This window comes from Zonotrichia leucophrys, chromosome 2 (genome assembly GCF_028769735.1).
Source record: "Zonotrichia leucophrys gambelii isolate GWCS_2022_RI chromosome 2, RI_Zleu_2.0, whole genome shotgun sequence".
Classification (NCBI taxonomy): Eukaryota; Metazoa; Chordata; class Aves; order Passeriformes; family Passerellidae; genus Zonotrichia; species Zonotrichia leucophrys.
Window position 1 is genome coordinate 111485467 of NC_088171.1, and position 23596 is coordinate 111509062.

Consider the following 23596-nt stretch of genomic DNA (forward strand, 5'->3'; position numbering starts at 1 on the left):
ACAGAGTGGATCAGGCTGGAAGGGACCACAATGGGCCATCTGCTCCAGCCTCACTGCTCTAGCGGGCACACGGCACAGGGTTGCATCCAAACTGTGCTCCAGTATCTCCAGTAAGAGATTCCACACCCGCTCTGGGCAAACTGTTCCAGTGGTCGGTCACTGGACAGTAAAGAAGTTGTTCGTCATATTTAGGTGGAACTTCCTGTGCATCAGTTTCTGCCCATTGCCTCTTGTCCTATTGCCTGGCACCCCCGATAAGAGCCTGGCCCCATCCTCTTGGCGCCATTGCTATAGATATGATAGACATTGACGAGGTCCCCTCTTAAGCCGTCTCTTCTCGAGACTGTACAGGCCCGGCTCCCTCAGCCTTTCCTCATCAGAGAGAAGCTCCAGTCCCTTAAGCATCTTTATTGCCCTTCGCTGGACCCGCTCCAGGAGCTCCAGGTCCCTGTTGTACCAAGGAGCCCAGAACTGGACAGTAATGCTGGATAGAGCAGTGTTCCCCCCTCCTCTGAGAATGGGCTGCTCCAACCTCCCCACGCCCGCCCACAGCCATGGTTTTGCCGCGAAATTCGGTAAGGCGCGGGCAGCTCCACGCTAGGTTGCGGGGGGGAGGCGATGTGCCATTACTGAGGACAGCCCCTGTCTGTATCACAAGTAGTAACCTGTATTATAATTCTTTCTCTACTCTTGCAGGTCGAGCGGGTCGAGACCCTCACTTCGGGGATCCAGAGGTTTCATCTCCTTCCTCCTTTCCCTCTCGGTTCCGCATCCCCCCTTTCTGCCTTCGTTGGGCGCTCCCGTTGCGATCGCGCCTCGCCATTGGCCAGAAAGCCCGGGAGAGCGCGCGCTCGGCGCTGGCTTTGGCGCGGAGTGCGGCGCTGTCTGTGGGGCTGTGCAGGTGGGTGGGGGCGGCGGGCGGGGGTCGCGGCTGCCGAGGGCAGGACGGGGACGGAAACCTGAACCCGCCGATCGCGGCTCGGCCGGTGGCGCAGCGCCCGCCGCGCTCATTCCTCTCTCCGACCCCCTGCCCCCAGGTAGGACCGCAGCTGGAGCAGCAGCAGCGCCATGTCGTCGCCAGCCTCCACTCCCAGCCGCCGACGGAGCAAGCGCGGCCGGGGCAGCAACCCCCCGACTCGTAAGTGCTGCGTTGGGAAGGGGCCGGCGGGGTGGGCTCCCCTTCCCCGGGAGCGCTCTCCCATCCCCCGCCTCGGTTCGCCCGCTGCGGCGGCCTGGCTGTTCTAACTCCGGATCTCCTGTGTCTCTTGCAGCACAAGATGCTCGCTCTCCTCCTTCCCAGAAGCGTCGCACAGACGACTCCACCTCCACCGGGGACCTGCAGCCTATGCCCACGTCCCCGCCCGCCGACGCGCAGAGCCCCGGCGCCGCCGATGCGCTGTTCTCCAGCCCGCCGCAGTTCCGGCACTCCGGTACGCGGGGCTGGGCCGGCTCCGTGCCTGTGCGGGGCCCGGGATGGAGCCCGGGGACCGCCTACACAGCGCTGGGCCAGATCCGGCTGGAAAACGCTTGGCGAAAACATGAGCGTTATCTCATGTTTCTCCTTTGAATTTAGTGTAGTGGACTCTGCAGGAGTGCAGTCAGTGTCTGGGGTGCAGATCTCTATCGTAGCTTCCAGTTAGCATGGAAATACGTATCAGGGAATATACATTAGTTTTAAAATTTTATTTGTAGAAAGAATAATAAAACTGCTAACACAGAAGGAACTACGCGTTTGCCACAGAAAGCCCTTTCTTGCTTTTATATATAGGTTTGTTTATAATTCCAGTAACTGTTAATTGTGTCACTAGCTCTACCACCCCCAAAATACTAAAGAAAGTGTTTCATCTACAGTTCTGTATGTTTTTATGCTTGAATCCCAGTGTAGTTTTAAAATCAGTACTGATGTAAAGTTTTCTTTGAACTTGGTATCTTTGAGAAGAGCTGTTAATACAAAGAAAAGTTCTAGTGAGACTGGCAACACCTTTGTTGTGTGTTTTGACAAAACGCTGGGCTTGACTGATGCTACTCATTTTATAACAGAGTCGAAGGACCAATGAGACAAATGCAGAGGCTGAATTTTAGCCTGCTCTAGATGTAAAATGTCTCAATAATCATTACAAACCCCTTCCTTTTGTAGCCATTCCTCTTGACTTTGACATCAGTTCACCTCTGACGTACGGCACCCCCAGCTCCAGGGTGGAGGGTACCCCACGCAGCGGTGCCCGAGGAACTCCAGTCAGGCAGAGGCCGGATCTCGGCTCTGTCCGGAAAGCCAGACAAGTGGATCTACACTCGGATGGGGTAGGTGGATGTCTCACCTCTTGCATCTCACAACTTCTTTCTGAACATATAAATATTTGTATATGCTTAATTTGTTTCCATGCAGCTGGCTGAGGATACGGTAGCAACCGAGCAATCTCTTGGACAAAAGCTTGTTATTTGGGGAACAGATGTTAATGTGGCCTCGTGCAAAGAAAAATTCCAGGTGGGTTTTGTTTCTTCCTCTTTTTTAAATGAAAAGCTAGTTTGATTTAGACAAGTATTAGTTGAATCTGATGCTGCTAAATTTTGCTCATTTTTCCTGTCTTTCTTTTCACTCAGAGGTTTCTCCAGCGCTTTATCGATCCACTGGATAAAGAGGATGAAGACATTGGCCTGGATCTTAATGAGCCACGCTATATGCAACGACTTCAAGAGGTACTTCTAATGCAGTAATTTGTAATTCAGATTTTCTTTTTTCAGTCTTGCGTGCCATTGAGCTAAAGATTTCCTAACTCCCTTGCAGATTAATGTGGTTGGGGAACCATTCCTGAATGTAAACTGTGACCATCTAAGATCATTTGATGAAAATCTCTACAGGCAACTGATCTGCTATCCTCAGGTGAAGTACTGCACTTGTTTTCTGGCTTTCAGGTGGTTCTTTCATATTTCTGGGTTTTAAAATTCTGGTTTAAAAGCAGGGCATGCTGTGTGTGTTTGGTACTTTTTTTCATGAATATAAGATATCTTGTTTCATAGCAGATGATCATAGAAACAGTCAGTACCTCATGCATGCAAAGTTAGCCGCAATGTCCAGAGTTGTGTGCTTTTACCCCTTGCAACACTCAAGTGAATGAATAAATAAATATGATCTAAACAGCAGGTTTTGTGTTATGTAGGAAAATGTTTAGCTGGTGTAACTTTTAGTCATTACTGGCTGATCAGCACATCGAATGCTTTATGCATAATTACTTCATTCTGTGATTTAACTTGTAAGCTGTTTCTAATACAGGAAGTTATCCCAACATTTGACATGGCTGCCAATGAGATCTTTTTTGATCGTTACCCTGATTCAATACTAGAGCATCAAATTCAAGTAAGGCCATATAATGCACTGAAGACCAGGAATATGAGAAATCTAAACCCTGAAGGTAAATTTTTTGCTTACCGTGTTAGAAAAGAATCTTAAGCTTTCCATAAACTTAGTGAATACTAACATAGGACTGTATAAAACTGTACTTGTGATCCATCCAGACCAGTATCTTCCATTCATGTCTGTTTCAGAAGAACGTGCTTTAAAGCCCAAATGGAGAATAATCTTATCCATAAAGGAAGTATCTCCTATCATCAACTACTTGTGTTCTTAGTTCTGGAAGTGCAAAGGATTCTTTCTTTTGTATTGTGCATTTATGATTCTTTTTGCTTAAACAAAATAGTAGTAACCTGTCTGTCTACCTTCTGCCTAAAAACTATTGTAAGGTGAAATTTTGAAGGTTATTTAAATTTTAAGAGTATGAGGTCATGACATGAATCCCTGTATTGTTGTAGATATTGATCAACTCATCACCATCAGTGGCATGGTCATCAGAAGCTCCCAGTTAATTCCTGAGATGCAGGAAGCATTCTTTAGATGCCAGGTTTGCGCTTTCACCACCAGAGTGGAAATTGACCGTGGCAGGATTGCTGAGCCATCGGTGTGCAAGAACTGTAACACAACGCACAGCATGGCGCTGATCCACAACAGATCCATGTTCTCTGACAAACAGATGGTACGTTGGCTTAGGTAGTGGCTAAAATGAAAGAATTGCTAGTTTTTGCTCCCCCACCCTCCTAAAATCATCAACAGCGTGAGTTACGTATCTTGAGATTGAATGCTTTGAAAAGAAATAGTGTTTTGGAACATGGAAGTGGGTGAAACAACTTAGTGAAACAGTCTACTTTGGAGAAGGAATGCATTAGGAGAATGGAATTAAGGATGTACATCTCTTAATGCTTCTGTATGGCAGCCCCTTTATATACAGTATGTCCCCTTCTGTCTAGACTAGACCTTGTTTGTAGCAGCATTTTATCCATGGCAGTAGCAATACTAGAATTCTCATTTTCATAATGAGATTTCTTGTAATCAGTTTTGCTGTTTTGGTGGGGTTATTTTGTTCTTCAGCAATGTTCCTGATTGAAAATAATGCTGAAGACTCTGTTAATACCAAATTCTGTTGTATGCTCTGTGGAAAACCTCTGCGTTTTTTGCAACTGCAATGTAAATGGTGTTTTTGCTAGATCAAACTGCAGGAGTCTCCTGAAGATATGCCAGCTGGACAGACGCCACATACAGTGGCACTCTTTGCTCACAATGACCTTGTTGATAAAGTTCAGCCAGGTGACAGAGTTAATGTCACAGGTAAAATCTGGTTTTCGATTTTTAATTTTTTTTTTTCATTCTAGTATTTCTATTTTGCTTTTTCATTGGTCTTAACTGTGTGTAAAGGGACCTGATGGGATGCACTTCCAGGTGCTGAGGGAGTTGGACTCTTCCTTTGTAAAGCCACTTAGTTATCTTTGAAAAGTCACAATGACTGGCTAAATTTCTAGGAAAAAAAGCCAATGGCACTCCCTACAGTGAGGAGGAGACCTGGGGAACTGCAGGCCAGTCAGCTTCATCTTGAGCCCTGGGAAAGGTGATAGAACCAATAATCCTGGGACAGTGTTCTACACCCTCAGCAAACTTGCAGACAAAAACAAAACTGGAAGGAAGCAGTGCTTGATCAGCCATGGCTGTGGTGCCAGCATTCTCCTGGGCTGTATTAGGAGTGTTCCCAGCAGGTTGAGGGAGTACTGGGTCCAGTTGTGGGGTCTCCCAGGGCAAGGGAAACATGAACATACAGGAGTGAATTCAGCAAAGGGCTATTACGATAACAGAAGCCTTGGTCATGCACAGAAAGGGTGAAAAAGCTGTGACTGCTTAGCCTGGAGAATAGAAGGCTTGGGGGAATCTTAGCAGCATGTTTAGAAACACCTGGTTAGGTGTGGGTGAAGGGGTGGTAGTGTCAAGAAGACAAAGCCAGATTCTTCTTACTGATGCCCAGTGGCACACAGAGGGCACAAGTTGAAATACAGGCAATTCTGGTTAAAAATAAGAACTTTTTTACTGTTTGTGTGGTCGAGCCTCATCACAGGTTGACTGGCAAGGCTGTGTGGAGTCTTTGTCCTTAGAGACACTCAAAACCTGATGGGACACAGCCTTTCACAATCAGTGGACTCCAGCTGACTCCAGTTTGACCCCATTATTGGGCTAGACATCCCCAGACTGTCTGACCTTGATTCCTTTATTCTGAAGCTGTAGCTGAAGAAGAGACTCTTAAATACAGTATCTTAAATAGTGTCTGCAGTCAGGAGAGTGATAATGTAGAGTAAGTCTTGTGATACTGCAGCAACGTATTATAAAGCACTTAGCTTAAAAACAACTGCTGTAAAAAAAACCAAGCCATTTGAAATTCAATAGAAAGCTGTCACTAAAGTTGGCACTTAAAAAGAGGCGGAAAGGCTGACTGGAGTGGGAATTTCAAAGGCATCAAACCTTAGTTTTTTCAAAAATACTTTCATTGTTGAGAAGACTTTTGGCGCAAATGTAAAATACGTATGTCCATCTGCAAAAATGGGTCTGGGTGACTTAAATATGGCTTCTACATGACTTACAGTGAGAAATTAGATGACACAGTACTTAGGCTGTTTAGAAAAGCTCTATCTTTCCTGGGAACTTGTAAAATTTTTAAGGTTTGGAATGAGTGTGTTTCTCCATATCTAATGCTGTGATGGAAATTTGTATTTAGGCATTTACAGGGCAGTCCCCATCCGAGTCAATCCCCGTGTCAGCAGCGTGAAATCCGTGTACAGGACCCACATTGATGTCATACACTACCGCAAGACAGACTCCAAACGCCTGCACGGTGTTGATGAGGAAACTGAGCAAAAGAGGTTTACAGAGGAACGTGTGGAATTGCTCAAAGAGCTTTCTAAAAAAGCAGACATCTATGAGAGGCTTGCTTTAGCTCTGGCTCCAAGTATCTATGAGCATGAAGATATCAAAAAGGTAAAAAGTTCTTTATTTCTCTTGCATGACGTGTACTTTTATGTGTATATATTTGTAGTTACTGTTTTCTGTTAATGTATCTTGAAACTTAAAAATTCAAGAAATTGTTATCTTGAGCAGTCTTAAAATGTCATGGTCTTGTCAGGGTGGAGTTGGTTGTAAGTGTATCATAATTCTTTTCAAGCTATTAAGGAATGTTAATTAGAGGGAAGCTAATTGAAAAGGAAGGAAGGCAGCAGAACTTGGAAAACTTAATTGCAGGATGTATCTTGGACATTTATTGGAAATTCAAATTACTGATTATCAAAAGAAAGTAAGTACCTGTAACATAGTAACTGTGCTTGCTGAGAAGAGGCATCCACAAGGGAAGAGTGGCTTCAAAATGACATATGGTTGACTCTGAATTGTGGAATATCAAAACATTTACTTGGATGTATCCAGGGACTGTTATCCAAGGGACTCTTCCAAAAGGTGTCAGGTGAGGTATTAGAACATTGTGAAAACTGCAATCAGTAGGAAATCTCAAGTTATTGCTAGACATCAAACACTCCTCTTCCCAGTATATTCCTTTGAGGTTTTTTTAATAGAGTTATACATTGTTATTGTTCACAAGTTCCTGAAAGTATTCAAAACCATACAATGATTTATTTGTGAAATGGGAACACAGTTCCTTTTGTTGTTACCTCCTCAACATAATAAAGGCACATCAAGTCCAGGGGGTGGAGTTGAGGAAAACTAAAGGCCCTTTGTAGAAGGGATTCTTCAGGTTCCAACCAAAATTTGATTACAAGAACATACAAAATTTCTGTCTTTAATGCTTGGAACTACGCAGACGCATTGAGTTGTGTTAATTTTAGCAGTGTTTGTTTTTTGTATGTTTTAGCTGAACAGTTGTATTTGCTCTGTTACATCTATACAATTGATAATTTCATTTTTATAGGGTATTCTGCTTCAGCTTTTTGGCGGATCAAGAAAGGATTTTACTCACACAGGAAGAGGGAATTTTCGTGCAGAGATCAACATTCTTCTCTGTGGTGATCCTGGTACTAGCAAATCCCAGCTGCTCCAGTATGTGTACAACCTGGTTCCTCGAGGCCAGTATACTTCTGGCAAAGGCTCAAGTGCAGTTGGTCTTACTGCATACGTGATGAAGGATCCAGAAACACGGCAGCTGGTTCTTCAGACAGGAGCTCTAGTGCTCAGTGACAATGGCATTTGCTGCATTGATGAGTTTGATAAAATGAATGAAAGCACAAGGTCAGTTCTACACGAAGTAATGGAACAACAGACACTCTCCATTGCGAAGGTAAATGAAACTGAAGTTATTCCTAGAGATTTTGCTCTTGCTTTACTCAGAGGCTTTCACAATGCAGTTTTTGACTACAGAATCCACCTAATAACCTTGGTGATCTCATGGAATTGGAGGGAGGTTTTGGTGGCACAGCTGCAGCTGGTTTCAGAAATGTTTTTCCTTTTGACAGGCTGGAATTATTTGCCAATTGAATGCTCGTACATCTATCCTAGCAGCAGCTAATCCTATAGAATCACAGTGGAACCCGAAAAAGACTACTATTGAGAACATTCAGCTTCCTCATACACTGCTGTCAAGGTACTGAACTGCACTGCATGTATCATTTTTAGGGGATGTTACACTTCCTCTTCTGAAAATCATTACGTAGAATGTAACAGGACTACTGTGTTCACAACCTAATGGAAAACTTTTACAGCACATACTTTATATGCCATCCTTACAATATCTATGTGAGCACAGGAGTGCCTTTTAGTATTTACACGTTGACCTCGAAGAGCAGGTGTGATAAGATCTGTAGGATCTCTTATTTAATTCTATGTTGTTTCATAATCATCTCCTAGAAAAGAGCTGTTCTGAAACTTAGGGTATTGATAACTTTAACAAAAATTCAGTGCCATAAAGATTTTGAAGTGAAACTCTGATGATCAGGAACTTGGCAGCAGAGGTGGTAGAGTCCTAAGATCTGTGCCTGCTTCTTGCTGTTTTGTAAAATTCATCTGAGGAGGTAGCAGTGCTGGTCAGTCATTTGGGCAATAGTTGTTAGAGCCACATTTAGTGCTTGCTGACAGAAAATTAAACTACATGCTGGAGTTGCATCTTTTTAAGAATTTCCACAGTAACTGGAAATTTGAAGTACACTCATGCTATAGTGGATATCCTGAGAACACTTATGGCTTAAATTTCAATTAAGAACTGCTAGGCTTGAGCAGCATCTCAATTCCACAATTTATTGGATTTAACCCTAGAAAAATAAATTATTGGCTGGCTAAAAATGCGTTATCCGTGTCTGCTTATAGTTGAGACTAACTGAATATATTGTTCATAAAATTATAAACCATTTTCTTCAGGATTAAACTGTAAGTGCTTTTTGAATTGTAATTTTATTTAGTTGCATTTTTTTGCAGTTGTATTTCAGGGCAGTATCTTTAGCAGCAAGTTCCATGCATTTGTTATGTGTGTGGGATTTTTTGTTTGTGGCAGTTGCAATTTTCTTTTTGGGGGGTGTGGATTTTTTAAGGAAACAAAATATGTCAGCCTTGAACACGGACTCTGAATTTTGCAGAATGTACTCTGCTTTCAAAATTTCAAGTCTATAGGGTGTAAGTAAATTCATTGTGTTGTTCTGTACCGTGAGAATTCTAGAAAAGTTTTTTTTTCTGCTGTGAGAAAGCAATTTCTACTGAGAGTAGGAATTAAGTCTGGTAACTCTTACCTGTACTTAGTATGTCAAATCTTTGTAACCCAAGTACTTAAATGACAAGGAAGTATACACACTAATACTGGATGTTATCCCATTCAGATTTGACTTGATCTTTTTGATGTTGGATCCCCGTGATGAAGCTTATGACAGACGCCTTGCTCGCCATTTGGTTTCACTGTACTACCAAACTGAAGAAAAGATGGAGGAGGAATACATGGATATGGCAGTATTGAGGGATTACATTGCATATGCTCGCAGCTATGTAAACCCCAGATTAGGTGAAGAAGCAGGCCAAGCCCTTATTGAGGTAAAGGAATTGCTGCTTAGAATGATCAGAGTCTTTACTGACTTGTCACAAGTGGTGAGATTCCCTCGTACATACACTCCCTATCTGCATGAGAATGTTCTGTAAGGTCCTTGAAAAGAAAAAGTCTTGACTGGAAAGAGGAATCAGATGAGTCATTCTGCATTCTAATGTTTAGCTTTCAGATATGTTGGTTTGGTTCCATCACATAAAACACATTAAAATCTACCAAAGCAAAATGTGTCATCATAGACACGAGTACTGCTATATAACGATATTGCTGTCGAGGCGGTCATGACACAAAGCAGAGACCACAAGCAGTCTCAGATGGCAACTCTTTATTTTTGAACATGGCTGACCTTTTATACACTTTCCAATTGTTTATGCTTCTTCTACCCTAACTATTGGCCACAATAAATCAACATAACACTATTGGTGAAAAGTTACAGTGACTTCAACTAACTTTCTAAACATACTTCATCCAGCTGCAAAGTTCTCTTCTTATCTTTCTTCACTTCCTCACTTCTCTTGGTCTCCTTGGTTACAGCCTTGGAGAGAGCTCCTTATCAGCTTCTTGCTTCTCAACTTCTCGCTCCTTTAGCTAAAAGGCCTGCTGGTAGCCCCTTCCACTAATAACACTAATCCAGAATTCTAAAGTAATTCAAAACGTCATTAATTACCATGGTTTAATTGCTTTATAATGGAAAAAAAATGTATTTGATGTGGTTATTCATCACTGCAGATGAACTGTGGAGGTGTGTGAGCAGAAATACAGTATTTGGAAAGGCTTGCCAGAATTGCTCACATTCTGAAATAGGAGGTGGGGGATGCAGGGGAGCAAAGAGGGATTAAGAGGCAGCGGACGATGTAACCCGTGTCCCTCCCAGGCGTACGTGGACATGAGGAAGATCGGCAGCGGCAGGGGAATGGTGTCGGCGTACCCGCGGCAGCTGGAGTCGCTGATCCGGCTGGCCGAGGCGCACGCCAAGGTGCGCTTCTCCGACAAGGTGGAAACGGTCGACGTGGAGGAAGCGAAGCGCCTCCACCGGGAAGCGCTGAAACAATCTGCTACCGACCCAAAGACCGGCATTGTGGACATATCCATTCTCACCACAGGTTTGCGCTTCCGTAGCGTTAAAGCAGGGCCGCTGCTGGGATTTTGTGGTTTTTGAAATGTAACTTAACCTCTCCTCCTTAGCTGATTGCTAAAAGGTGTTTTGTTTGCTTTTCCCAGGAATGAGCGCAACAGCTCGTAAGCGGAAAGAGGAATTGGCTCAAGCCTTACGGAAGCTCATCCAATCCAAGGGTAAAGCACCATCTTTGAAGTACCAGCAGCTTTTGGATGATCTCCGAGCACAGTCTGATATAGTAAGTTTCCTGCTTTGTTTTTACATTTCCATTCATGTTGAAAATAATTTTTTTCCAAATGAACACTCTTGTCCTCAAATCACATTATGGAAGGAAATGGAAATAATACTAACAATTTGTTAGTATGACTACAAAACCAGTTCTTTTGCACACAAATGAATTGAATTTGCTGTACCTTAGTTTATTCTGGCTTCTGGAATTAGCAAACTCAGCTTCAGGGTTCCAGGCCAGGCTTCAATTTTCGCACTGAATGAAAACTTCAAATAAAAATAATAGAAAATTGATAGAAAGTATAGCATTTTTACTATGTTGGAAGTATTTTCCCCATCTTTATTTGATCTGCTCCTTTTTTTTTAAGGCTGTCACGAAGGAAATGTTTGAAGAAGCACTTCGTGCCTTGGCTGATGAAGACTTCCTGACTGTGACTGGAAAGACAGTGAGGCTGCTGTGAGTTACCCTGTGCTTGAGAGCCTGTTGTCACAACTTGTACTTTGCCTTACTCAGGATAGTGTCAGCCTGCAAGATCTTTGAGATTTGGGACTATCATCTGCTGTGACAGGCATAGCCTTTCCCTGCCAGCCAACTGCCATGGCTCCTCTTTGCCTTACTGCATTGCCACTGCAAGATTTTCACAGCTTGGGCTATCATTTGCTATGATAAGGGAGGGTAGTCATGATTAAGTGGCATCACTGTCATTATCACTGTCAAGATTTTATGGAAATCCTCATGTCAACAGTACTATTTACATTTTAGCTAAATGTAATTACTAATATGGCAAGGGCTTTGTGTTTTTATGCTGTTTTTTAGAGCGTGGTAACAATATTGCCTGTATTTCCGTCTGAATGTAAAAACTCAAATGACTTTTTAGTAATTGCAGTTTCTACTGTTAGTAATGCAGTAAGCTGAAATAAAATTATTTGACTTAAAAAGGACTCTTGTGTTCATTTCAAGTACAAGTCAGCATATTCTGTGCTGATTTTGCATCTAGGATTCTGCAATTTTTTTTGAAGTTCTTTCTGAGAGCATGAAAGGTGCTCTGCTTTTGGGGATTTTTTTGTTTGAACTGAGTGTACTGTGGATGTATCCTCAAGGTAAAAAAGATAGATTCTACTTGAAATGACATTTCTTTACTTCAATTTTAAGTATGAGTGGTTTCTTTACTTCAGTTTTAGATCTGACTAATTAAGACTACCCATCTTTGGTGTAATGGCATATAATCAGTCCTGAAAGAAGAAGGTCTTGTAGCTTGTTTACAATAATATTCCCAAGGGCATGGTATGGGTGATTTTTTAATAGAAAAATATGAGGCTATGTCAACCTTCCTCAGCTGTACAAAGCAGCATGATTTCTTTATGTCTTTTTATTTAAGTGCAATGAGCGGGTTAGAATCCTTGCATAACTGTTTCAGTGAAACTTGAAGTTGGATGTTACTGAAAAATATTCCAAACTGTACTTTGTCTTCACTTCATGAAGAGGGAAAAAGAATAATCCGTTTACTTACTTGAAGTGATCTTGGATTATACTGTGTTCATCCCAAAAGAATGATGAGTCTTTCTCCAATCATTAGACATTCCTGAGACAGATGTCTACATTGTCCACACTGCTTACAGTTGATGAAATAAAAAACTACCTGTCAAAGATCACCATCAGAAATAGATTTTTATTAAGCAGGTTTACCACAGCATGCTATGGGGAGAAGAACTCAGTGGCAACACACTGTGAACTGAGAAAAACTTTTCTGAAAATAAGTGCCTACACAGCAGCCATAAGGTTGCCCTAGACTTCTCAGAACAATGGGATTTAGTGTGACCATTCTTGACATCTTCTATCTACTGATAATACTGAAAGTAGTCACATTTGGGTATGCTATGAATTTTCAGGTAGGCTTCAGTGTTCAAGGGGAAGATTAAGTTTTTTACTGCAGAGACACACCAAGGAATGGAATAATAAATTTTGCTGATTTCACACACATTCTCTTCCTCATCCATGAACGGACTGAAGAGGAAATAAGGCCTTTTTGCACGTTGTGAGGTGCTCAGTTAACATTCAAGACAAATTTAGCATAACTGGTGACTGAGATCTAAAAAGCTGCACTTTCTGTGCAGCTACTGGAAGGGTCAGGGGAAAAGTGCACCATAATGAAACACACAGTGTCTGGAGAAAGACCAGAAGACAGTAAGATGTTGGGGGGAAGTCAGTGAATCACATGGTCAAGGTTACCTCTGAAACTAACACAAGTGTGCTTTCAGATATGGGAGAGGGATCAGCCTCTTAAAGGCATCTCTGCAAAATGGAAGTAGGAGAGAAGTCTGAGAAGCTCAATTACAGCCTGCACACAGGCCATAGCTAAAATGCATGGATGCTGTAGTGTGCTTTCCAGGACACAGACTTGGGAGGAAAGCAGTGACACCTTTTAGCTGTAAACTTGACTGATGCAGTTCATACTACAGCTTCATAAAGATCATTAAAGAAAGAAGATCCTATATATCTGGGGAGGGATCACAACAGACAGCTGGAGAAGAACGAGCATTCCGAAACTATTTCTGCTGTTTCTGAAACTATTTCTGCTGAATCAGCGATTCAGGTCTCTAACCATCATTGATTCAGGTCTCTAAACATCATTCATTCATGGTGTGCTGATTTTGGATGCTGTACAATTAATTTTCTTTACAGCAGCTGTTGTGGGGATGTATTTTAAATTTGTGCTGAACACAGGGTTGATAATACAGAGATGTGTTTGTTACTGCTTGCACAGAGCCAAGGTCTTTTCTGCTTCCTGTATTTCCATGCTGGCATGAAAGGTAGAGGGGAGACAGCCAGTAGAGGTGACTCCAACTGACCAAAGGCATATTCCAGACCATAGAACAACATGCCCAGTATATAACAGGGGGGGAAGGAGGAGAAAAGGGGGTGACATTTGAAGTGATATCATTTGCCTTGCCAAGTAACCATTATGTGATGGGGCCCTGCTCTCCTGGGGATGGCTGGACACCTGCCTGCCCATGGGAGGCAGTGAGTTAATTCCTTGTTCTGCTTTGTTTGTGTGCATGGCTTTTGCCTTCCCTATTAAACTGCCTTTATTTCAACCACTGAGCTCTCCAGTTTTTACACTTGTAATTGTCTCCCTGCTGGTGGGGGAGTGAGTGTGTAGAGCTTGTTGACTGGCTGGGGTTAAACTACGACACGTTTTTCATTGGGCATCGAAAATGTTGTACTGCAGAATCCTCTTCCTGCTTAATTTAACTTACACTGTCCAGGAAGTCAACTGTTACAACAGATGATTAACCTGTATAGTTATATAAGCCTGATTTAGGTAATAAGGACAGAGGAAGAAAAGGAGGAAGGAAAACAAATCAGTTTTACTCCAATGAAAACAAACCGAACACTTTACAGAAATAGTTACAGATTTTGTTTGGCAGTGTGGATGAATTCCTGTCTGGCAAAACGCTGGAGAATGCGGGCATCGATCCCGCTACCTCTCGCATGCTAAGCGAGCGCTCTACCATTTGAGCTAATTCCCCCCCTTGAGGCTACTACTGAGATCACAGAACTCTGATCTGCTGCACGCTGCTGAAAACACAGTCCATACATAGAATGAAGCTTTCTCTCTTGCTCTGGCCCCTCTGCTCACAAAAAAGAACACGTTCAACTTCCATTCCAAAATCATACATTTGTAGTACTTCATTTAGCATTTCCAAATCAAGCAGCAAGAAACAAGGCAAACTGGAACAGACATGTTTTCCAGCTGTGTGCATGTAATAATAAAAACTATCTCGTTTGTTTCTTCCCGTACACGAAAGAAAGTGCATGGTGGCATTTCGCTGTCTCGCTGTACGCGTCAGGCTTTATTAAAGCAGTGCTCCCACAAAGAGCAAAACCGACAGTGGAGAATGCGGGCATCGATCCCGCTACCTCTCGCATGCTAAGCGAGCGCTCTACCATTTGAGCTAATTCCCCCCTTGCCGCCCCTTGACATCCTGTCGCTTTAGACTTCAATAGCCATAAATGCAACCTGCGCCGTCCCCCTTTATTCTGCTTTTCCAGGGGAGTAACCCCCCCAGGGCAGCCGTTCTGAACATTTAAATACCGCTCGACCTGGAGCCGCCCCTGGTTTTGGCCGAGATGACAAAAATACTGTCGTGGTAAGGCGGAGTAAAGTGATAAAGCATTTCACCCTAACGTGCACAACAAACCCTTGCCCTGCAGCCTTTCAGTGCCACCTGCCACACGCTGGATTTGTCCTCGTACACTCAGAGAAACCACATCACAGAAAACACAGTGGAGCAGCTTGAGGATAATACAAAACCTGCATTTGCCTTGATTACACCTCAGGAGACCATCTAGAAAGCAAAACTCAAGCATGATAAAGTTAACTTACATCAGTTTCCATTAGTATTTGACAAGAAGATGCGTTGAAGCGATCTGTGTTAAAAGAAAGTAAGTGGGCACAAAGCCTTCAAAACTGAAACACCCTAATTTTTTTTTTTTAATGGAACCTAAGGAGGTTGGGCTATTTTTCAGACATAGGTGAGGAAGCTCTCCCAACCACGTTAAGAAACTACGACATTTTACTTGCCATTGTGAAAAATGCATATTTTTTGATTGGCTTTTCGCAAATATTAAAATGGATATTATATAGATTGTGTTAGAAAGTTATGCTGTATTAATTTTATTAAGTAGTGTGTTAAATATAGTTTTAGGTTATAACAAAATGTTAAAATAGAAACTATGCTATGTAGGATACTTTTTTAAAATAAAAGACTTGCACTGAGATAGCAGTCACAGGACACTTAAATCTTTCAGAGAAAAAGAATCTATTGCCCTCTTATCAGAAGAAACGAACTTCTTCCTGCATCGCTCAGCCGCCGTCAGGATTAAGAGGAAGAAGCTGACACTGACCAGACAGAAGCCAGTATTTGAATGGAATTTATGCATCATGTATGAGATGTATGAACATGCAAGAGGCTATTTTTTTTAAAGGATTAATGCTCTGTTTACGCGTGTCCTTTTTCAGGCTTATGTTGCCCAGAAAAAGGTACCTGGACGTCCGTCACTCTTTGTTTCTATTGTCTCACATTGTCCTAATCCAAACTGTCCAAATTATTATTACTATAATTATATTACTATTTTTATAACCATTTTTTTACTAGTAAACTTCTAAAATTTTAAAAACAAGTGATTGACGTTTTTCACACCATCTTACATGAAAACCAGCACTCACAACAAATTCATGATCACAAAACAATGTTGTCAGTTACATAAAATATATGTTTTATTAATTGAAAATAGTACAGAGATCTTTCCTCACTTGGGCATTAAATGAACTTTTTTCTGTTTCTAGAATACATTCTAAAATGTTCTGTTTTTAAAAATGTTCTAAAGTGTTTTCTTGGGAGCTGGATGGGTGAAGCTTTAGCCCTTTTCAGTGGCAGCAGTGTGAGACATGGTGGTGAAAAACAGGGAGAGGTAATCTGTCTTCTTCATAATGACTGCACAGGCTCGATAAAGAAAACTCACAGGCTCGATAAAGAAAACTGTTCACAGAGCTGAACCTCGTGAAACACGATATGGGAGAGATCCTGGCCACAGGCTGCAGGGGGCCATCAGTGAGCCTAAGATACATATATGCCTGTGAGAAGGACTGAAACTGCTTTTGCATATTTGCTTTCCCCCATCAAGTCTGCTCAAATAGAAAAAATCATCTCCAATACAATGCAAGCAGTGTTAAGGATAAATTTAAATTTTTTTATTGTGCAGAGACTGAAGTTAAGCAGGAGAATATTTGAATTTTAAGAGAATGTTTACAGCAACACTGTAGTTGTAGTTCCACATCTCAACCTGTAATTGGACTGTAACAGATTTAGGGTACTACCTTACCTAGGACAAGTTACAACTTGCTGATGCTAAATTTTGAAATTTATTTTGTTTTGACTGGTTGCTGCCATCCAGTGGATTAAATCCTTCAGAGGAAACCAGCAGTACATGTATTGTTGAATTACTGCACACACTTTAGTTTACTAGCAGGACTTAGTCCTCTGCATTTAAACAATGCATACCAGTGTATCCACTCTCTCTGTAAACTATATTTTCATTCTTGAAATCCAGAAAGCATTCTTTGATTTAATAGCCTGTGAAGAGAGGTTTAGCCATGTGCTTCCTACTGCAAAGTCAGTTAGCATCACTACTATGAATTTTATTATTTAAAAAATGTGCCTAGTAACCCATATATTTGAGATGCAATACTATTTGGACAGATTTATCAAAGTTAGTAAATAAAGGTGGACAGAAATAATTTCTAGAACATAACACAAGAATATACGAATGAATTTTTCCTCTGCAAAAACAAAACGCGAACTTTTAAACCACTGTATTTTCCATCTAGGTATGTTTAATTAGGAAATAAAGTTGGAAAAGGAACGAAAGACTTGAAAAAAAGGAGATGAAAAATCTCACTGTGCTTAAGTGACTTCTAAAATCAATCTTTCTAAATTTACAAGGCTTTTTAGATTTGTAAGAGACATAAAAAAATGAGTGCTCTCTCCTCGAATAAACGCTAGAGGATGCGCTGCTCAGGAAAACGAGTTGTTTCATCCAAGGAACAGAGCAGAAAACGCTCCTCATACGCCAAGCTGTAGCCCGGCTTTTCAGCCATGGGGTTTTGCACGCAAATCCAGAGGCGACAGCGTCGCCCGACAGAACGGCTGGGCACAGCAGAGCGCGGTGACCGAGCCCGAGTGCCGCCGGTCACAGCCCTCGCGCCACGGGGAATTAGCTCAAATGGTAGAGCGCTCGCTTAGCATGCGAGAGGTAGCGGGATCGATGCCCGCATTCTCCAGGTTTTTGATGGGCTGCGGCACCACGGTGAGAAAAAGATTTTCTTCCATCAACTGTTCCGTTCCGGGTTTGTGGTAGAAAATCCTCAGCGGCAAATACCACCTCACGCAGCATATAAAACGGGAGAATAAATGGTATTTGAACAGATTACACCTATGCACTCTCTGAGGGACAATTTCTTCACAAACCCATCTAAACTGACGCTGTTAAATCTCTGATATAGGAAAAACACAGAGCTGCTTCCGTCCCTTACCACTGCACCGAATGTGGGCATTTATGATTACTTTTTAATGATACGAAAAGTCACTGGAATTGTCTCTGTGAAGATGTAAAAGTTTGTAGCTGTCTATATCTGTCTATATATGTCTAAATCATCAGCTCACCACAGAATCAGTGACTCTCCAGCTACCTTGCACCCGCTGTGGGATGGGCAGGGCACGCTTGTTCTAACGTGAGTTTCAAGCGACATTCGGTCTCCCACGGTGTCATTTAGTGCCCTTCTCTAGCCATGAGAAGATAATTTGTACTTAAAAAACAATAAAGCTCAGCTCAGATCAACGTTAAAAACTTAAATAGTTCATATTATGCAAACGCGTCTCCAAATGGATTCATTTTAATCCTTACGAAACTGCTCCAGGAAATCGCATCTGAATTCAAAGCAGCGGCGCAGCAAAAGCCTGGAGAATGCGGGCATCGATCCCGCTACCTCTCGCATGCTAAGCGAGCGCTCTACCATTTGAGCTAATTCCCCTCGCGGGCTCCCGGCCCGATTTGCCGGCCATTCGTCCCTGCGCTCCCCTCGCTGCCGGAGCCGCCGCACACCGCGTTGAACCGCGACCCGCCGCCGCCAAGGCGAACGGAACTTCCTGCCCCACAGCCCGGTAGCTGGGCAGTCCGAGCCCTCCTCGTTCCCTCTGGAAGTCACAGGCAGGCAGTAACAGCGCTCAGCCCCACAGCGAAACGCAGAAACAATTAGGTCTTGCTGCAAGCGCACTGCTTCTGACAGCCGTAGTGGGAATTTTGCCTAATATGATATCTGGACTCCCTGAAGCAACAGCAGGCGCTTTGTTCAGCGGAGCTGCATCTGGAGAACATCCGGGCTTGTGTTTCCAGGCAATTGCAGACTTATGTTCACACCAAACAATTATTAGTGCTTCAGAGAAATCTGGATATATTTAAATACTGTATTTTTTCTAAAACAGATTTTTCCTATCTGTAATCCCCAGGTGGAAGACAATCGGCTAAATTACTTTCTCCTCTATATTTTACAATATAAAATATATATGACAGAATAGGAAGAGTTCTTCCAGTTCTTCCTCTTGTGGCAATAGAGGCTGGGTTAATGTTATAAAAAGGAGGTAGGAAAAAAAAGGCACTCATGGAACAACGAAGAAAGCATCAAATGGAACACCAGGAAACAAAGTAGTAGTTCACATTATTTACCTACATCTCTCAGACATTTTTAAGTTACGATGCTATCACCAGATAGACAAGCACACTCACACAAATACATTAAAAAAAAATCAAAAATACACAACTAAAATGTAAAAAAATACAAATTTTTACTATAATGAAACAGCAGTGAAAATTCTGTTTAGTGGTTTCACAAACAGCAAGAGAGAGTTGTGAATTTTTATTACACTTCCAATATTAAATAATCTGCTTCTCTGGAAAAAAAAGGAGTATCTAAAATGAAATTTATTCAGTAACTACATAAACAGTTCCTGATTTCCCCAGGATGCTTGAAGACACAGGAATCACACTGACATATAAAGATCTTTCAAATCTCTCCTTGTCAATGACTTAGTGATTTCAGAAAACAAAATAACAAAATTTCAGTCTTTGGTCTAGCCCTAAAAAGCTGTATACCAGAAGTCCCATGGCCATTCTTCCATCCATTAACAAATTCCAGTGCGTTGCCACCTACTCCCTCCATTCTAATTCAAACAGCTGGCTTTGCCAAAAGAAGCTTTCCCCTCTCCTATTTAATCAATGTGGAAAGAAGCATCTGAAATTATTTTGCAGGAGGTCGTTAAGTTTTTACTGCTGGAATTATGCTGCAGATAGCACTGACATTTAAGCAACTGGCTGACTGAAAGCCCCACAGGTCAGCGTGCCTGGCAAAGCTTGCTGCTCCTTCTGTTCTAGGATGTTTCATGTTTTTCTTAGTATTCCTGCTGAACAAAAACCATTTAAGTTTCAAAACCACCTATGCTATAAAACAAACAAACAAGCAAACAGAACATTGTGCCTGTATCAGGCCCGGGTAAGACCAGGGTTTAATCAAACCAGATTTTGAAAGGTACAGCACATCCACTTGGTTTAATTAAGGGAATCCCCAACTACACACAAACTGAAACTTTCAGTTTGTGACTAGACACTGAGTCTTAAAGCTTTTACAATCCTAAAGCTAACACAGCAGGTAGGGTAAAATTTACTTAAAATCAAGCAAAACTCAGAATGAACTATAAATCAAGCAGTGACAAAATGAGTAAGGACATGTCTAGTATATTCAGTTCGTTCTGTTAAATAGCCTAAATTTCAAGTTGATAGATACAGCATTAAAATGAAACAAGTATATATCTCCAGTTCTGTATCCAGTATTTATCCCATATTTAAAGCATGGAAGGAAAAGCTGTATTTAAACCACTGTAGTAAACGTGCTTCAGACCTCAGAGATAATTTTACTGAAAAGCAGTATAAAAATATGGAATTGGACAGCAAAATTCACACCATTCTCTGAGGGAAAACACCCATGAACAAAAACCTCAAACTCCAACAGATAGCACCCCACCAAATGCATTGTAAGTCACATAAAAAGCAAAACAGCAGACATGCCATGAATCAGAAGAAACCTCCCAGAATCCCTACTGCTGTTTTTAATGGCCACAATGAGAATAAAACTTGATTTGTTGGTGAAGATGTTATTGCTTGTTCATAAAATTTTGCCTCCATTTTACCATTATTCATTGATTCATACCCAAAGCACAGGACATAAACATGCTAAAGAAATTCCAAAACATAAGAACCAACCAAAAAGAAAAAACAAACAAACAAACTCAAATTATAATAAACACTAGAAAGATTTGCTACTTTTAATAGTATTTCCATGTTTGAGGAAACTCAGTATAGTCCATCTGGGAGGTCAGGCACCAGTACAAAATTCTGTAATATTGGTCAAAGAATCAGCCTAGCCAGGCATCCTACCTACGTTCAGTTACGATTAGCAGCCACAGCAGAAACTTGCAAAAGCCAAAATAATTAATATTAAGTATACTGTTTTTGTAAGAAGTATGACACCAAAATGGTTTTTGTATCTATTTATCGTATTAGCATTTAGGTTAACACTTGCTCTCTATGCATTAATAATAAGATGGTGATCTCAGAGCACAGCTCTGAGCAAGATCATTTTATGCTGCTCACAATCATCTCCCTGGGGATCAATATAAAAATCACCCTCATTATTTCAACCTGTAAAATCTCTAACTTTATCAGGGACTTGAAATACCAAGAAAACATACAAGTTACCATCCTCTCTCTCTAAAAGGATCTATGGATTTTAGGTTTCCACCAAGGTTATCATATGAAGTCCAGATTAGCAAAGATTTCATTCTATTTCCAGATGGGGAAACAGGAAGTCATACATTAACATGATTATGCATATTTTCCCTAGGAAAATAGCTAGACTCACATTACAACTTACTCCCAATTTTTCTGGAAGACCTTGTATCCCGACTAACCTAATGAGTGTTTAAAAAAATTTCAACATCATGCTACATGTACAATGCCCTCTTAACAGCTAATATCAATAAACAAGGTTATTACAAAAGTAATGAGATTCACTATGCCTGAATCCCACTGGATCTGCAACCTTTGTCTTCTAAATCACCACTGTAAAAATCTAAATTTTCTCTACATTCCCTACAATTCCACGTAGCAGAGAATGTGGGCTAGCTATGCCTAAGCCACCTGGCTAATCAGCTATCACTAAACAGCACATAGAAGATTTTCCTCATGTTCATTTAGTATCTCTTCCAAGCCATGGATTTCCACAGAATAGTAAACAATTTATGTTTTCAATTTTTATCCACCTTTCACTTTTTGTGCCAAATTTAACAAGGGTGAGAATGAAGATTTTTCATAGCTTAGAAAACTTAAGAAGATAGAGATCTCTGTATCTTGTGGCTTGTACTAAGGAACAGAACTACATGCTCATTAAATGAGACTTTTTTTTCCAGAATAACAGAGTAGTTTTAAGAACAATAGCCTCATCCAAATAAATAAATCAATCAATTATTTATAAAAAGCCCCAGGGAACTATAGGTTATAAGGAATTAACTGAAAAGCGTCTTTTGGCTGCAATGTTCAAAGACTACAGGGTTAAGATACAGAGAACTCATTGAAGTTCAGTGTTTGTTTAACATCTGATTACTTAGGTCCATATGAAAGCTGACAGCTTTCCTTTCTTAAATTTATACCCCACCATGATATGCAATAATTTTAAGCTAGAAAAGAGAAACCAGACTTATCATTAGAGGAGCTGCATTCACTGATGAAGCTACTTGCTCACAGTGTATTCAAAACACCACAGCCATGCTGAATTAAGACAACAAAAAAGTTTAGGATAGCACCCACTTCAACAAATTCTTCAACCCAAGTTACCCTCTGATTTGAGTCTTCCACTTCTCTCCTGGGCTCAATGTTACAAATTAAGCGAACTCTGGAGGAGCAGTATCAGCAATAAAGAAAACAACAATTATTAAAATTTACTAATGCAATGTACGATTAGTGTGGTTGTAGGTGTTGGGAACAATTAAAGGAGAGCTGGAGCCCGAGTCATGGCAGAGCAGCATAGGAGTAGGAAACCCAGGAGAACTCACAAAACCACCCTCTCTGCTGAGAAGCTGCACTGCCCACTGCACCTCCTCCTTCAAACAAGCACCCCCACGACTCCAAAACTAGATTTTGTGAGACCCACTAAAACAACCACCACATCCAGAAAGCCCCCGGGTAAAAGGCTGTGCACAAACCTCCTCCACCTGCTTTGTCTTTCGATGGTCTCAGCCCGGAGTCGCTCAAGGGGCCAGCAAAGCAGACACAGCTCCCCTGCCCACATGTTCCCACCTTCCCGGCCTCTCAGGGCTCTGCTCCACCCTTCCCAAGCACTCAGCGTGCCCTGCCCTGTGCTAGAACCTTCCACCCACCTCAATGGCAGCTCTCTCCTCCAGGGAAGCTGCTGCCCTGCTTTTATTCCTTTATAGATGGAGCGGTGACAGGCGGTGCTGGGAGCTTTGCCATCGTGGGAACAGGGAAATGCCATAGCTGTGCCTCCTCCTGATGCATGAACCAGCTGTGGGATGGCAGGTAAGTGTTCTAAAGAAAAGCCACCCACCTGCCTGTTGGCCAGCTCTTCTGTCCCCCTGAAGCTGCCTTCTGTATCATCAGGGGGGAAAGGGAATGCTGAAAAAAGCAGATTTTTATCCCAGTTTTCCCAACGCAATGGCTGTAAGTAGCAGGAATATCAGCTGAGTGTGTATGCCTTTAAATGGACCAATTTTTTTTTTTCATAATGTAAATTCATTATAGGGCTTATGCTCATGCATTTTCCTAGGCATTGCTTTGAGGGTGGAGGTTCAAAAACAATTTAGAAAAATGTACATCAATATGTGTTTAAGGAGGACAGAACTTCCATTTTCCAACCACATTTCTGATGGTTTCTAACAGCTAGGAATACAACTTCTGAGTAATTTGGATATGCAGTATATTTTTCTTTGTCACTTTCAGGGGTTTTTTTTTTCTTTTAAAGGAAATTATAGAACATAATTGTTATTTGCAACTGTAAAAGTTATTCCTGTCTTGCAAACAATCTCAGCTTCTGCACCTTTGACACCAAACATCAGGTTAACTGTTAGCAAGAAAAGGCAGTTTTATCATTAAATGGTAAAATCCACCTTTAGTTTATCCAACCAGCAGGCTTGGTGAAACTGTGTAGGCTAAGGTGCTCTAGCTCAC

At 41.6% G+C, this 23596-nt stretch overlaps 1 protein-coding gene and 4 non-coding genes across 5 annotated transcripts; 2 read left to right on the forward strand and 3 right to left on the reverse strand.

Annotated features, from left to right (window-relative positions):
- Positions 1 to 805: 805 nt before the first annotated feature.
- On the forward strand, positions 806 to 11677 carry MCM4 (minichromosome maintenance complex component 4). The gene is made up of 17 exons (XM_064706077.1): positions 806 to 901; positions 1038 to 1138; positions 1272 to 1430; positions 2138 to 2301; positions 2387 to 2485; positions 2602 to 2697; positions 2786 to 2881; positions 3272 to 3410; positions 3808 to 4028; positions 4537 to 4657; positions 6087 to 6346; positions 7287 to 7652; positions 7828 to 7955; positions 9178 to 9385; positions 10270 to 10498; positions 10617 to 10750; positions 11109 to 11677. The coding sequence occupies exons 2-17, from the start codon at positions 1069 to 1071 to the stop codon at positions 11199 to 11201; spliced, it is 2583 nt and encodes an 860-aa protein (XP_064562147.1). The 5' UTR covers positions 806 to 901; positions 1038 to 1068; the 3' UTR covers positions 11202 to 11677.
- A 2521-nt stretch (positions 11678 to 14198) lies between these two features.
- TRNAA-AGC (transfer RNA alanine (anticodon AGC)) lies at positions 14199 to 14271 on the reverse strand. Its single transcript has one exon. It is a non-coding gene; the product is annotated as a tRNA-Ala (tRNA).
- Positions 14272 to 14634: 363 nt separating this feature from the next.
- TRNAA-AGC (transfer RNA alanine (anticodon AGC)) lies at positions 14635 to 14707 on the reverse strand. The gene has a single exon. It is a non-coding gene; the product is annotated as a tRNA-Ala (tRNA).
- A 2805-nt stretch (positions 14708 to 17512) lies between these two features.
- TRNAA-AGC (transfer RNA alanine (anticodon AGC)) lies at positions 17513 to 17585 on the forward strand. Its single transcript has one exon. It is a non-coding gene; the product is annotated as a tRNA-Ala (tRNA).
- A 677-nt stretch (positions 17586 to 18262) lies between these two features.
- On the reverse strand, positions 18263 to 18335 carry TRNAA-AGC (transfer RNA alanine (anticodon AGC)). Its single transcript has one exon. It is a non-coding gene; the product is annotated as a tRNA-Ala (tRNA).
- Between the last annotated feature and the right edge of the window lie 5261 nt (positions 18336 to 23596).

What these genes read in the sequence shown, in the direction of transcription:
- MCM4 (XM_064706077.1), top strand. Translation starts at nt 1,069, where the DNA reads ATGTCGTCGCCAGCCTCCACTCCCAGCCGCCGACGGAGCAAGCGCGGC. An exon ending in ATATGCAACGACTTCAAGAG is followed by an intron (nt 2,698 to 2,785) that starts GTACTTCTAATG and finishes ACTCCCTTGCAG; the next exon opens with ATTAATGTGGTTGGGGAACC. An exon ending in TGACAGAGTTAATGTCACAG is followed by an intron (nt 4,658 to 6,086) that starts GTAAAATCTGGT and finishes ATTTGTATTTAG; the next exon opens with GCATTTACAGGGCAGTCCCC.